Consider the following 13,841-nt stretch of genomic DNA (forward strand, 5'->3'; position numbering starts at 1 on the left):
ACCAATCAAAAAACAAATCACAAGGAAGTAGTCAAACAAGCACCAAGGGCAAAATGGTCAACCACCAAAAAAGCACCATAATATGACAATAGAAAACCCAACGCAGTCTTCCAAGAAGTGTGGGATAGCAAACCACAAATTTTATCAACAACTTATGATTACACTCTTCATAATGATTCAAACTTAAACCAAGTAAATTTAATAATTGCAATTGGATGGTTTGTTGGTAATGTTGATCATGCAAGATTTAGGACCTCTATTGTAAAATAAAATTGGATAGAATTCTACAAACACTAACATTTGCGATTAAATGAAAGCAAGCATTTTAAACATTTTTTTTAGAAAAATTATTTGATTATACAACAAATTAATTAAAAGTTAAAACAACTAAACATGACAGTTTTTGTATAGAATAAATAAAGTACAAATATAGGAGCATTTTCTAAGACGTTTCGTTTTCCCAATTGGTTTATGCTTATACTACATAAAAAATTGTACAAAAAAAATGCACAAAAAACGGTAGAGAATGCAAAAATGGTACAAAGGAATAGAAGTCGAGATTGAATTGAAGAAGCATACCATCATATCATGATCTCCCATGATTTCTTCTATCACCTTTTGTAGTGGTTATTAGCACTATTGCGTACAACAGCTGCAAACACTGCTCCTGCTAATCCTATATATATATATATATATATATATATATATATATATATATATATATATATATATATATATATATATATAAACAACAATATAATATTGTTACATTATTTTTCAACATGAAAATTGACACAAATTCTTTGGTTTTGTAAGTAATCTTGATTATTAAATTAACATTCATGTTGGTAACGAACCAAAAGTTCACCTTTAGATTTACCAATATTCAAATTAAAAATGGAGTTGATACTATAGAACAAAAGAGAGCAAACTATAATAAAGTTCACCACACACACACCAATACACACACATGTGCCTACCAAACAGTAATAATCAGATTCAAAAGAAATCTCGTTTTAATGTAATTATGCTAAGATGTGTTAAAGATCAATATCATCATCTTAACTATTAGAACTTCAAGTGCTCAATAAGCCACAACCACAAACCTCTGTATGAGTAGATTAGGCCAGGTACCTCATTCCTCTTCAAGAAGATAGGTACATTGCTTCTTAAAGATGGTCCCCCTTGGAGAGTTGCTTACTAAGGCCATCTACAACAACCTCCTCTGTACCTAGAATAAACCCAATTACCACAAGTCAGTGGTCTGACTAATCTGAAACATCAATCATAAATCAAGGCTAGAAAATAAAGAACACGCATAATTCAAAATAAAGAAAGCAATATTAGCTAAAAATAGAAAGCATCATCCAAAAATAAAGGGCACATACATACATAACTCGAATATAAATAGCATTAGCTAAAAATGGATTCAGGGCTAGAAATTAGCAATCATAAATCAAGTTAGTGCTCTGATCTAGTTTTCAAAAATTTGGTTTCAAATCAACGTAATATAAATAATAAATTAATGTTTTTGTTTTATATTTGTATACTTTTATGATAAAAATAACACTTAAAAATTGAATACTCTTATGATAAAAATACCACTTATAATGATACTGATTAAACATTTAAAAACAAAGGCAAACTATTACACCATTTAGCCAAATATAAGGATTGCAGATAAAATTTGTTATATATAAATACTTTTTTGAAATTAACAATAACACTGCATATCAACACCATCATTTTTAACAAATTTCCATACATATCATCAAAACATTGACCTTACACGGTGATATCAAGTTTTAAATAACATAACATATTCAAAAAAGTGTCACGATTTTATTACAACTAACACCAAGTTTTAAATAACACATCATATTCAAAAACCCAAAATATAATTCGAATTTACATAAACCATTAAATCACTTAAGATGTTAAATCATTTTATTTCATTAGTGAGTAAATCACTTAAAATGTTATAAAAAAGAAGGTTACAAATTCTTGATACCAACCTTTTTCATGTGTTCACATCAATTGCTTCAAAATTAGTAAAACATTCCTTCACTATGCTTCATGCATGTATTTCTTCCCTTGGATGGACGTTTTTCCCCTGTAACAAAGAAAACTAATCCATTTAATACTACTTTTGTATAATAAAAAACCTCTCTTTATTGGATGAATGGGTACCATTTTATCCCAATAGGACTAAACGGTTTGACCATTAAATGACACAAAAGCAATAACACACCTCGCTGTTTCAAAACGTCCCAAAAATAACTAACGAATCACCACATCCTTCATTAGTCAGCAGCAGAGCACAATAAGTATAAGACGCAAATGGTCCGGTTGATCAATTGGAAAAAGGACACCTGCTAAAAATTAGAAAAGAAACATTCAAACTAAAATGGAAAAATACTAATTACATCAAATATTAAAACTTGTAAGCATATACAGCATAAAACTTATACCTGGAAACTATAATAAAACCGTTATAAAGAATGAATTGCCAAATAAAACATAAAGCTTATACCTCGGCTTTCTGATGTGAAGACACTACAACCTGTGATATTAAAAAACAATTGTGTTTAGCAGTTAACCAAAAAGTCCTAGTGAGTGGTAGAATGTTGAATTCACAAATGAACAAAAAACTAAAAGAGGTTATGTGTGTTGTGGAATTTAGCCATAACATGTAATATTAAAACACAAACGTGATTACACGTAACTGAATATGGAGAAGATATGGTCATATTGAGTTTATTGAATTAGAAACATTCATTTTTCATTACCCATAACTTTGATCCAGACTTATAAAAATATCTGCACAAAAAAATGAAGCAGGTAATTGTACATTTTACCCGTTCAAGGTCCCTATGTTGGAAAAGCTGCATAAAGAAAAAGAACCACCAAAACCCTTCACATTCATTCAAAGAACATAATGTATGGGGAAGAAATGAGAGCACAGAGAGAAACACTTCGTCTTTAATCTTCTATAGATCTAGAATGTTGTCCATGTTACCTGGAATCGACCCGAACAAAACATTAAATTCATTAGCAGAAAAGAAAAAAAATCATTTCCTAAAACGTGTACATACGACAAATTAATAAAGGAAAATAAAAACACAATGTGTTAATTAAAGAAATGAAAATGATGATATATTAATCAAATAATATTACCTGCCTACTCACCCAATATAGGCCCTCAACCAGCTTCCCAAAATCCTTTCCATCTTCCAAAATAGCATAACCAATTCTCCCTATACATACAATCAAACATCCATCAAGTTTCCCCATGAAACCACTTAATTAAACAGTTTAAGGGTCTCATAGGCATAAGAACAAACAGTTGGGGTGCCACATTTTTAGTATTTGAATAAGCAAAAAGATGATTTCAATGAAGTTCCTAAGAGAAAGATATGGGGCATCAAACCACTCCATTGAAAAATGGCCACGAAAAAAGGGAAGCATTACCTGGCTGATTAAATATTTCTTGAACCCAGGATCAAAGCGTGACTGGAATTGAAATTGATACCCAATCCAAATATGAACAATAAAAACCCAATCCATATATGAAATCTGTTAGGGTTGAATGATTACCTTTCCAACTAACCCAGCGATCTCCTTTTCTTTGTAACATTTTGTCGAACACCTTTGGTGCACAAACCATTTCTCCCTTTTTTTATAGTACCTTAATGAGTAATGATTCCTGTTACATAAATTGTATGACAGAATTAGAGGATAATAATTGGGTAGGCACCTTCCCCGATTAAAGACTTACCATAGGTGGGTTCAATCGACCGATGAGAAAATATCACCTTTTCTGATTGCTTCTCAAAAAAAAATACCAACAGATTACAAGCCCAAGAAACAAAGATGTAGTAGCTCCTCGAGTTTCCTAGGTACAATAATCACACATAGACTGAGGTTAAAAAAAATGGAAGGTGTTTGTTCATAAAATCAGAACCGATAACGGGATTGAAGCAAACTGAAAATAGGAAAAGGAGATTGAGGATATTTGGTTAAAAGAAATCGGTAGGAGGAACTATATGGAAAGAACTGGAAGAAGGAGGATGCGGTGGATAACCGGTGGATGGATTTTGGGTTAGATATTGTTCCTAAGGAGCAAGACACCGGTGAGACATGGAGAAGGAGAAGCCGATGAGTTGTCGGTGGGTCGGCAATGGAAATCCAGGGACGTTGGTGGCAGTGAAGGAAAAGCAGGACTGAGACGGTGTCGACCGTCTAAGGCAATGGACGATTAGGAGGAATCGCAAGTGAACGATTAGGAGGAATAACTGCATCTTTGGTGGAGACGATGAGAATTGGTTTGATGGCGGCTGTGTTTAGGAGATTAGGGGAAGGTCCATGTAGTGTAATACGTATAAGATTGGTTATGTACTTAATATTATTGTACATGAGGTGTTGTACGTCTTAATTTTCAAGAAATGAACAATATCTTTAATAATATATATATATATATATATATATATATATATATATATATATATATATATATATATAGGGTGAGGTTCAATAGAGAACTATAATTAATTAAGGAACCAATTTTTTTTTCAACTTTTAGAACTTATTTTTTATAAAATAAAAAACTAAAAATACAGAAATTTATAACTTTTTATCATTTTTCCAATGATATCAAATTTGATTTTTTTTTTTTTTTTACATCAAATTCACAATGTGAATCTTTGAAAATTCACAAAGTGAATCCGGATTCACACGGTGAATCCGAAAAATATTTTTCACATTCACAATGTTAATATATGAATTTAGATATTTTTAGGTTTTTTTTTCGATAAAGAATAAACTCTGGAAATTGAAAAAAAGATTTGGTTCCTTGAAGAACCAATAATTATGGTTCTTTATTGAACTTTTCCATATATATATATATATATATATATATATATATATATATATATATATATATATATATATATATATATATAAAGATGGACAAAACAGCTTCCATCTTGATAAAATCAAACTAAACAACAGTATTAGACCGGATTAGGAAATCTTCGGATAAATGTACGAGGATTTGAAACTATAAATAATAGTAAAATGTTATTGATTTACATTATTTTTATTCAATCTTATTACAAGTATATTATAGAAGCCATAATCATTTCGTCATTTTCTTCACATTATATGAGCAAATTTCAAATAATGAAAAGGCATCATCAAATTAACAAAGAAGATCCTAAGCTATTAAATTTGACACATTAAACTTTATCGGGTGTCTCTACATTTTTCAGATGATAATACTTGTCAAGGAGCTTCTCTGTGTACTCTCCGAATGTAAGCAATTCATTAGCCTGTATCAACTGTATTGTAAAAAATAAAAAATGAGAAATATATATATATATATATATATATATATATATATATATATATATATATATATATTAGTGAAAGTTACTTTGTATTTGGATGACATTGCTATAATTGGGTAAATTTTTCAAACTACAATCTTGTAATTTAGAAAAGATTAAAGTAGGATGCTATAATAAACAAATCAATGAACATAACCATTGCTATTTCTTGCATTTAGCTCTTCAACTTTTTTATTAAGTCGTTATACTTAGAAAAATCTAGCAAACCATAGCATTTTACTTCCACTTTTTTTCTTATAGCATAATACTTTGATAATTCTACCAAATTATAGCATTGTTTTTTTTTTTGTAGTTTCAAAAATCTACCAAATTATAGCATCAAAAGGGTGGTTATAACCTACCTCCTGATTGACATGCCCCGACTCCGGAAAATTAAGCTTTTCATCCCTGAAAATTAAAAAATTAGCAACAAATTATATTCTAACGAATGTTAATTTATAGGCAATATTACCAGTCAGGTTGCATAAAAAATGCAAAAGTTGAACGTTCAAGTCCTGTTGCTTTTTCTCCTTTTGGTGCCTGCAAATAAAATAAATTTTGCATTTCATTTCTACATTGATCTAAATGAAAAAATAAGGAAATAAATAAATAATAATAATAATAATAATAAAGTCAAGTGAACATACACGAACACAATGTGGTGTTGCACAAAGACGACCTCTTGAAAGTATTTCGGTTATGTTGCCAATTTGGTATGCAATTTCATCCTCCTTGTACATCACCTAATCCAAAATATACCAAATTATTATTTCAAGCAAACAAAAAATGAGAAGGGCATTTCCGTCTTTTGCCAAAGAAAGAAAGAATATATATATATATATATATATATATATATATATATATATATATATATATATATATATACTTTGACTATTTGACCGGTTCTTGTTTTGATATAAAGACCAGCAGTATTATCGGGGCATGGTATTTCTACACCGTCTTTGGTAAACATGGCATACGTGAGACCTACATTTTGAATTCAACCAAACATTACACAAATATAAAAATTTAATTTTAACTCAATTTATCAACATAAAATTTTTTCAATAAATCATTGAAATATGTTTAACGTTTAAGGAGAGTTTGTTTTTCTATTGTTGATGGTTGCAATCTAGAAAAACATGTCTAAACCTTTATAAAAAAGACTAAATATGGAACCATTTTTACACTTATAAATTGTTAAATACTTTTAAACTTTTTTATAAATAAATTAACTAGATTACAAAATAAAAATTAATGGCTAAAAAATTGTGTACCAGTGAGAGAACCATGATCTGTATGCCAGCCACACCATGATGACATGGAGTCATTATCATCAACATCATTACTACAAAAATTAAAAACCAAAAATTAAAAAAAAAAAAAAAAAAAGTTATGTTTACACATCAAGATTGGCCCAAATGCACTATTTCATTAGGGGTTTTAACATTTTTGTTTTGTGGGTCTCGTTTATATAATACTTGTAGTATTGTAATAAACTTGTAAACGTGTAGATGTGAAAAGACTATTTTACCCTTTTTCAGCAGGAAAGTAATACAGCAAACGACCTTTATGACACCGAGAACGGAACACAATCTGCTCAATCCCTTCATTGGACTGCATATCTATCTCATTCGACACTGTTCCATTGAGCATTAAAGAAACAATTACATATAAAAGTTCATAGATTTACAAAAACATTATTAAATTCAAGAATTAAAATATGATTATGGATATATATTGTAAAGAAATTTACCATATTTATCACAATGATATGCTACAAGTAAACCGACATCGAGAATAAGTTTTCCAAGCGCTTTAAAAGCTACATGCACAGCAAAAGATAAAATATATCAACATTCTAAAATGCTCATGAAGGGGCAAAATGGTAATTTCCGATTTATGGGTAATAAACATACCGACTTCAAGTTCAGGCAATGCAGTTTGAGGCCAAATATTTGATCCACAGTATGCAGGGTACCTGTGAAGCAAAGGATCATAGATTAGTTGCACCCCAAATGTGAACTAAAACTGATGGGATCAATATATTTATGACAATTACAAATGGGCAAAAGAGTAATTTCCTATTGAAACTTCTACAAAACAGGTAAAGGGTTTCAAGATTTTACCTTTGAAGTAGTAAAGCATCAGTAGTAGGTACATCTAATAATGGATTTGCATAAAAAGAACCTTTTAGCAGATCTGCATAATTATTAACATATAATCAGCAAATATATTTTATAACAGTTTATATATTATGGTTTTATCTAAAACATTTATGCTTCACACCAGGTTTTCCAGATTCAAGCTTCTCTTTTCCATGGCTCCATCCAAAGTTATATCTATATGTAAACAAATGTAGTGAAATTTTAGAGATATGCAATTTCCTAAATTTAAAATAAAAATTTGATAAATACATTGTTTCTGAAATATACAAGTTGTTTGTGGTAACCTGCTTTGAGGATCTTCTAGATCCTTCTTCACCTTTTCAGGAAGTTTGGCTAAAATAGGAGCAAGATTTAAAAGATTTTGTCTCAATACAGTGTACCCAGGAACCTACACAAAATGTAGAGTAGTTTCAGATGACAAATTTAATGCCATTTATTAAATGCAAAATCAATGAAAGTTATGTGGTTATAAGCGGATTGACAGATTAAATTAGCAAGAAATACCACTAAACTTTCATACATCAGATATTGATATAATTCCCAATCCATCTGGTCCAAATCCTTCTTCAATTTTCATGGACAGATCAGCATCTTTATCCTATTCACATGGGTAACAATTAACAAATAAAAACAAGGGTCAGCATATTAAAGAAATACAAACAAGATTCATACAAATTTTTATCAGTTTACTAAGATCAGAATCTTGAGGAGATGCTTGATGTTTCTTTATTGATTCTAATCAATATAACTTATTAAAAAATAAAAACAATACACACTAAACCACTCAATAGTCAATGCTATTGAAAATGTAACATTTCCTGTTCTACCAATTATTGAGCCAAAATCAACTATTTTCCCATCATTTTATATTGATTTGAATCCATAAGATAAATCTACTTTCTGGCTATCTAAGAAATTTACTATGGCGACCTTCAGGTAAAATTGTTTGGTGATAACCGATTATAATCATGACTTGTGATAATTTACAGACAAGATAATCAGATTTGAAGAAGCAATATATGTAAAATTACCTGATGATCCAATTATCTCATTCTAATTTTAATTAAGTAGAAGAACTTCCCTTAATTACTTTGCTTTCTTACCAATAAAAAATTATATGAACCTTTGACCTTTATGGAAGTTAAAAGCGGAATTGTAAGCGATAAAACTTACTTTAAGTTGCGTAAACGGAATGACAACCGTCCGGAGTGTGGGAGTCTGCGCGGCTGCGAGAGATCCCGACGTCATCTCAGGGATTGGACTGCGGCCCCGGGAAGAAAGGCGGAGACGGCGGCGATAATGACGCAAAGTGAGGAGGGATTAGGGATGGAAGAGGAAGAGAATTTTGGAAGTTTACTTGAAGCATTTGGTGATTTGAACGAACACGAAACGAGGAGGATACTGATGTTTGTTTTTGGACTTCAGCGCCGTTGCTTTTGCAAAACGACTCTTAGTAATTTACAAAAATGGTCCCTCAACTATTTGAGGAGTGCTGGTATTTGTATCAAACATTCCAAAATTCGAATCTCATAACCTTTAGTTGTAGTTCAAAATAGAAAAATATCTGAAAAGGTTAGAACTTAACGGGGAAACCCAAGTATCAGTTAACTTAAATTTATCCAGTTTATTTAACTTATACCCTTTTCTTTTTTCACTGATACTTTTTAGAGAAATATCCAAAAAAACATCCTAATATTTTACCATAATTTAACAAAAAAATCCTAAATTAAAATTTGTTTAGGAAAAAACATGAACTATCGGTAAAAATAATGATTTAATCCGTTTTTTCCGATTTACCGGTTTCATTACTTACATGGTTTCATTAAAGTCATATTATTTTACCCTAATTTACGAATAAGTCACAAACTAAAATTTAGTAATGATTTGACATTTTTCTTCATGTAACATACATTTTATTTGTTTCATTGTTGACTTTGATACCTAGCCATTAAATTAGTTGATTAGATGGATACGATGGGGTATATAATGCTACATTTACTATAAAATTTGATATTCATCTCATCGGCTCATTTATGACTATGTATCTAGTTCAACAATGAAACCGGTAAAATGTGTGTTTCCAGGAAAAAAATGACAGGAAATGAGCTGATGTTTGATGAGATGGATACATTAGGTTACATAAAATTAAATATACAATTTAAAATTTCTTATAAACGTAAAAAATGACGAAATTGTTGCTAGTTTATGTATTATTGAAGTCTTCGTTGGATGTATTTTATATCTCAAAAAATATACAATACATCATAATATCAAGTTTTATGGTAAACATAACATTATATAACCTAACATATTCATCTCATCAACTCATTTAATGACTAGACGTCCAGGTTAGCAATGAAACCGGTAAAATTTATGTTACAGAGAGAAAATTATCAAATCATCACTAAATTTTAGTTTGAGATTTATTCGTAAATTAGTTTAAAACAATGAGACTTTAATGGAACCATGTAAATAATGAAACCGGAAAAAAGTAGTCAAATCGTCATTTTTACAGTAATTCATGTTTTTTTTTGTAAACAAATTTTAGTTATGGACTTTTCGTAAATTAGGGTAAAATATTAAGGATTTCTTTAATTTTTATTTACTTATTTGATTCATAAAAATAATAGAAAACCTAAATGGACTTATCCTTAAGTACGTCAAACTTATCACATCTATTGTGATTTTTGTTCTTTTTATCAGATTTGTTTATGAGATATTTGTTTTCATATTATAGTTATGGTTATAACAAGAACATATATTTGTATATTTACCTTAAAAAAAATAGTAATTCTTGTAAAATCTTTTTGCACGTATGTTCAAATCTTATTACTTCGATACCAAAATATCATATATTTATTTTCCTTTGCGTCACATCCAAATACTTAAATTATGCATGAAATATATCCATTGCACATTAACAAAAGGTTTGACACAACATGCACATTGAAGGATCAATAAGAGCTAAACTTGAAATATTTTGGAACTTAGAATGCTAATTGCTAATCTAAATGTCTCCTTGCTATTTTTCCAAGACAAATTCCCCATGACTCAAACACTAAGTTCATCTGCCTCTGAGCCTAATGGTTTAAAGAGAGCTTCCACTTCACTTGCTTCAACTTCCTCTAAACTTGATGGATTCCACTCGGGATTCTAATTAAGATTCAAGAATATGAAAAAAAAAAAAAAAAATGTCAATATTATTACATCATAGACTTCATTTTTTTTCTTATTAAAGCAATTTTTCAAACCTGATCCTTATCCACCAATACTGCCCTAACCCCTTCAGCAAAATCACTTCTTATACAAGACCTTAAAGCAATTCGGTATTCGGTTTTCATAACACCATTTAACTATATATATACAACAAAACAATCATCATATCAAACAAAATTTCATTAAATCTAAAACCTAAATAAATAAATATATTACAAGTGAACTCACTGTGGATAATTCATGTTGGTTGTTTCTGCATGCAGATGCAACTCTAGAGAAATACGTTTGTGTAAGGAAAAGAGAAAATGGAGCTCCTTTCTTAATCCCCACAAGAGCATCTGTTGCCCACTGTGAAACTGCACACAATAAGGTGTTTCTTTTTACGAATTTGCCCCTATTAAGCCTAGTAAGTCAAAAAAAAAACAACTTTAATGCCTTGTATTCTTACCTGATGCATCAGTATTCTGCTGATACTTTTCCAGCTCTTCTGTAATTTCTTTAACAGATTTATTTGCACCAAATGTTGAAACTATATGAGGCAAAAGTGACTTCAATTTGGACTCTGACTCAGGGTTGCTACTATACTTCCCCAATATTGCTTCAATGTCATGATGTGGATCCTCAGAACTGTATACAAATCACAAATATACATGTGATATATATTATATTTATTGCTTATATGGAAATCAAAGGGAAAGTAAGAAATATACAATGTAGTTGACAACAGAGTGTCCTTAAGTGGGCCCAGGTTTCCAGATTGGACAAAATGTGTCCCAAGACCAACATAAAGTGCATCAGCTGGATTTGAAATCCTGGTCCCTGTGATTCCAAGATAAGCACCTGTGCATCGAATTTACAAATCAATAATCACATGAACATGATATTTACTACTATTATTTTGTTCTTTTTATGGCTGAATAATTTGTTAAGTTTTAGTGTCAATATTTACCAATTGATCCTTCTCCTGGAGTTTGTGCTGCTATGTAAGCAAATCCAACATCTGGAAACAAACCAATTCCATTCTCTGGCATAGCAAGAAGAGTTTTCTAGAAAAAAGAAGAAAAAAAAGATGATTACTTTATAAATTATGGTTTAGGATTATGTCATTATGATGAATTTTACATTTTTACATTTTTTACATTTTTACCACATGATTGTTGTTGGCTTACCTCTGTTATAATTCTGTAGCGACCATGTCCAGATAGGCCAATACCAAATCCCATTGTTACACCATCCATGAAGCTTATGTATGGCTTTTTGTACTCAAATATTTTGCAAATAAGAGAATATTCAGCAGCGAATACCTGTAGATATAAATAAGTTAGAGTTAGGATTATATAATTTGTAACATAATGTAACATATTTATGAAACCTTTTGCACAAGAGGTGTGTTTTTGTCCTTTTGGATTTCAGCAACAACCCCCTTAATATCCATTCCTGCATGACCATGAATGTTTACACTTGTAAACCTTCCTTAACACTGAGATTATAATTGACATTCTAAAAGATGAATGGGAAAAATATATAAGTGATTATATCATTATCATCAACCTATATTTGTTGCAGAAATGGAGAAGATAGTTTATGGAAGACAATAGAACGCTGATTCTTGATACCTGCTGAAAAAGCACGTGATGAGCTGCCTTCAACCAGAACGCATTTCACCTTTGGGTCCGTTTCCCATTCATCAAGAAAACTTTTGTACCTTAAATCCATATCTGCAGTCGACAGAACAAATCTTTTTTGAATTCCAATTGGTGCTTCAAATCTAGAACTGTGGATGCACATAGTAAACTATATATTTGATGCATTTTGAACTCGTTGAAATGGAATTTGTATATTCACAAAGCTTAGGGTAGTGAAAAATCATGCAGAAGGGTTCATAATGGATCTAGCTTCAAAGAAACAAATTATACCTCGAGTGAAACAAATTCAACTTTCCAAACCGATTACGTCCCTTAAGAACTGAGATAATTGATATTAACCAAATTTATGTATCCTATATTAATCGAATCATTATCTCGTATTTCAATTTCAAACAGCAAAGCTCAAACTCTATCCCAACTTCATTATAGTTGATTACGATTACAATTATTCAATATCGTAGAATTACTTTCATTTCTATTAATCTGTACATAGATAGCATCATCTAAGGGGGTTAAATTTCTCGATGATTATGGCTGGAAGATAAGCAATAAGGAAAAAACATGTAACCTAGATTCATGGCGTTGAGAGCTTTTGGACGATCGAGGGTGATAACAGCAACACCGTTTGGTAAGACGTTCCCTTTGACAAAGTCGGCGGCGGTGGCCATGGTCGCGTAAGCTGCTACAGAGAGAGATCGATTTGATATGTAGAGAGAGAAAGTGTGAGTGAACTTGGGGAAGACTGGAATCACTGATGATCCGAAGAGCATTCGCATTGCTTTTTACAGCAGTAGCTAGCAGGAGGACAAGTGAAGCTCGTAAAGATTCTCTTTTCTTTTTCTTTTTTCCCTTACTTTTTCTTTTTCTCATTTTGATATTTTTAGTATTTAAAACGATAAATAAGTTGCGAATAATTAGGTAAACTTATATCTATTCTTAATTATTTAAGTTGTCTGTTGTATAGACTTCTTATAATCTTATTGTTTCTCGAATTCCATCTGGAGTGAATTACATCACTTGTCTAGTCGTCTATATAATTTATCAAAAATCATACATTTGGTTTTCAATCTTTAATTTTTAACTTTTTACCTTCTTATTCTTACATTTCTTAGTGTTAAACCCTGACATGTGCAACACACATGAGGCCTGATGAGCATAGTTCCGATGAATCGCTTGTCATTGTCATTACTGTCATTCCCTATATTTGTCACAATTATACTCAAACTAACAATCTAAAGTATTAAACTGTGTGGCAAAAGAAACCTTTGTCTCCACTATAAAATTCATAAGCATTTTCATTTCTAATCATCAAACCCCAAATCTAATATGGCGCATTTTGTAAAGAAAATGGTGGTGTAGTGGAAGTTGAGAGCTAAGATGGGTCATTTGACTTCACAAATTGATCACCATATGTTAAATTTGTC

General features: G+C 30.6%; 2 protein-coding genes and 1 long non-coding RNA gene across 20 annotated transcripts; all 3 read right to left on the reverse strand.

Annotated features, from left to right (window-relative positions):
- Positions 1-417: 417 nt before the first annotated feature.
- On the reverse strand, positions 418-4,381 carry LOC145115651 (uncharacterized). 16 transcript variants are annotated; one of them, XR_013711658.1, is made up of 8 exons: positions 3,779-4,381; positions 3,598-3,706; positions 3,178-3,257; positions 2,472-3,019; positions 2,252-2,372; positions 2,016-2,113; positions 1,135-1,231; positions 418-676 (listed from the first exon to the last, which is right to left on the reverse strand). It is a non-coding gene; the product is annotated as an uncharacterized LOC145115651 (long non-coding RNA). The 16 variants fall into 16 exon arrangements; XR_013711648.1 differs by having other exon boundaries at positions 1,107-1,231; XR_013711657.1 differs by lacking the exon at positions 418-676 and adding an exon at positions 3,472-3,513 and having other exon boundaries at positions 894-1,231; positions 3,190-3,257.
- A 671-nt stretch (positions 4,382-5,052) lies between these two features.
- LOC145112043 (2-oxoglutarate (2OG) and Fe(II)-dependent oxygenase superfamily protein) lies at positions 5,053-8,967 on the reverse strand. 3 transcript variants are annotated; one of them, XM_079048253.1, is made up of 14 exons: positions 8,729-8,967; positions 8,076-8,153; positions 7,840-7,943; positions 7,677-7,729; positions 7,517-7,589; positions 7,307-7,368; positions 7,144-7,212; positions 6,922-7,027; positions 6,665-6,735; positions 6,274-6,374; positions 6,035-6,130; positions 5,860-5,927; positions 5,750-5,795; positions 5,053-5,330 (listed from the first exon to the last, which is right to left on the reverse strand). In XM_079048253.1, exons 1-14 carry the CDS (start codon positions 8,801-8,803, stop codon positions 5,238-5,240), a joined length of 1,095 nt encoding a protein of 364 aa, XP_078904379.1. In that variant the 5' UTR covers positions 8,804-8,967; the 3' UTR covers positions 5,053-5,237. The 3 variants fall into 3 exon arrangements, with proteins under 3 accessions (XP_078904379.1, XP_078904378.1, XP_078904380.1); XM_079048252.1 differs by having other exon boundaries at positions 5,053-5,339; XM_079048254.1 differs by having other exon boundaries at positions 5,053-5,339; positions 8,060-8,153.
- A 1,470-nt stretch (positions 8,968-10,437) lies between these two features.
- LOC145116624 (3-hydroxyisobutyryl-CoA hydrolase-like protein 3, mitochondrial) lies at positions 10,438-13,247 on the reverse strand. Its single transcript, XM_079052945.1, has 10 exons — positions 12,986-13,247; positions 12,388-12,489; positions 12,144-12,208; positions 11,941-12,075; positions 11,721-11,817; positions 11,482-11,611; positions 11,220-11,398; positions 11,000-11,127; positions 10,807-10,908; positions 10,438-10,708 (listed from the first exon to the last, which is right to left on the reverse strand). The coding sequence occupies exons 1-10, from the start codon at positions 13,191-13,193 to the stop codon at positions 10,607-10,609; spliced, it is 1,248 nt and encodes a 415-aa protein (XP_078909071.1). The 5' UTR covers positions 13,194-13,247; the 3' UTR covers positions 10,438-10,606.
- Positions 13,248-13,841: the final 594 nt, after the last annotated feature.

The sequence above is a fragment of the Lactuca virosa genome, chromosome 5 (genome assembly GCF_052849685.1).
Source record: "Lactuca virosa cultivar CGN04683 chromosome 5, Lactuca_virosa_CGN04683_v6, whole genome shotgun sequence".
NCBI classification, from domain to species: Eukaryota; Viridiplantae; Streptophyta; class Magnoliopsida; order Asterales; family Asteraceae; genus Lactuca; species Lactuca virosa.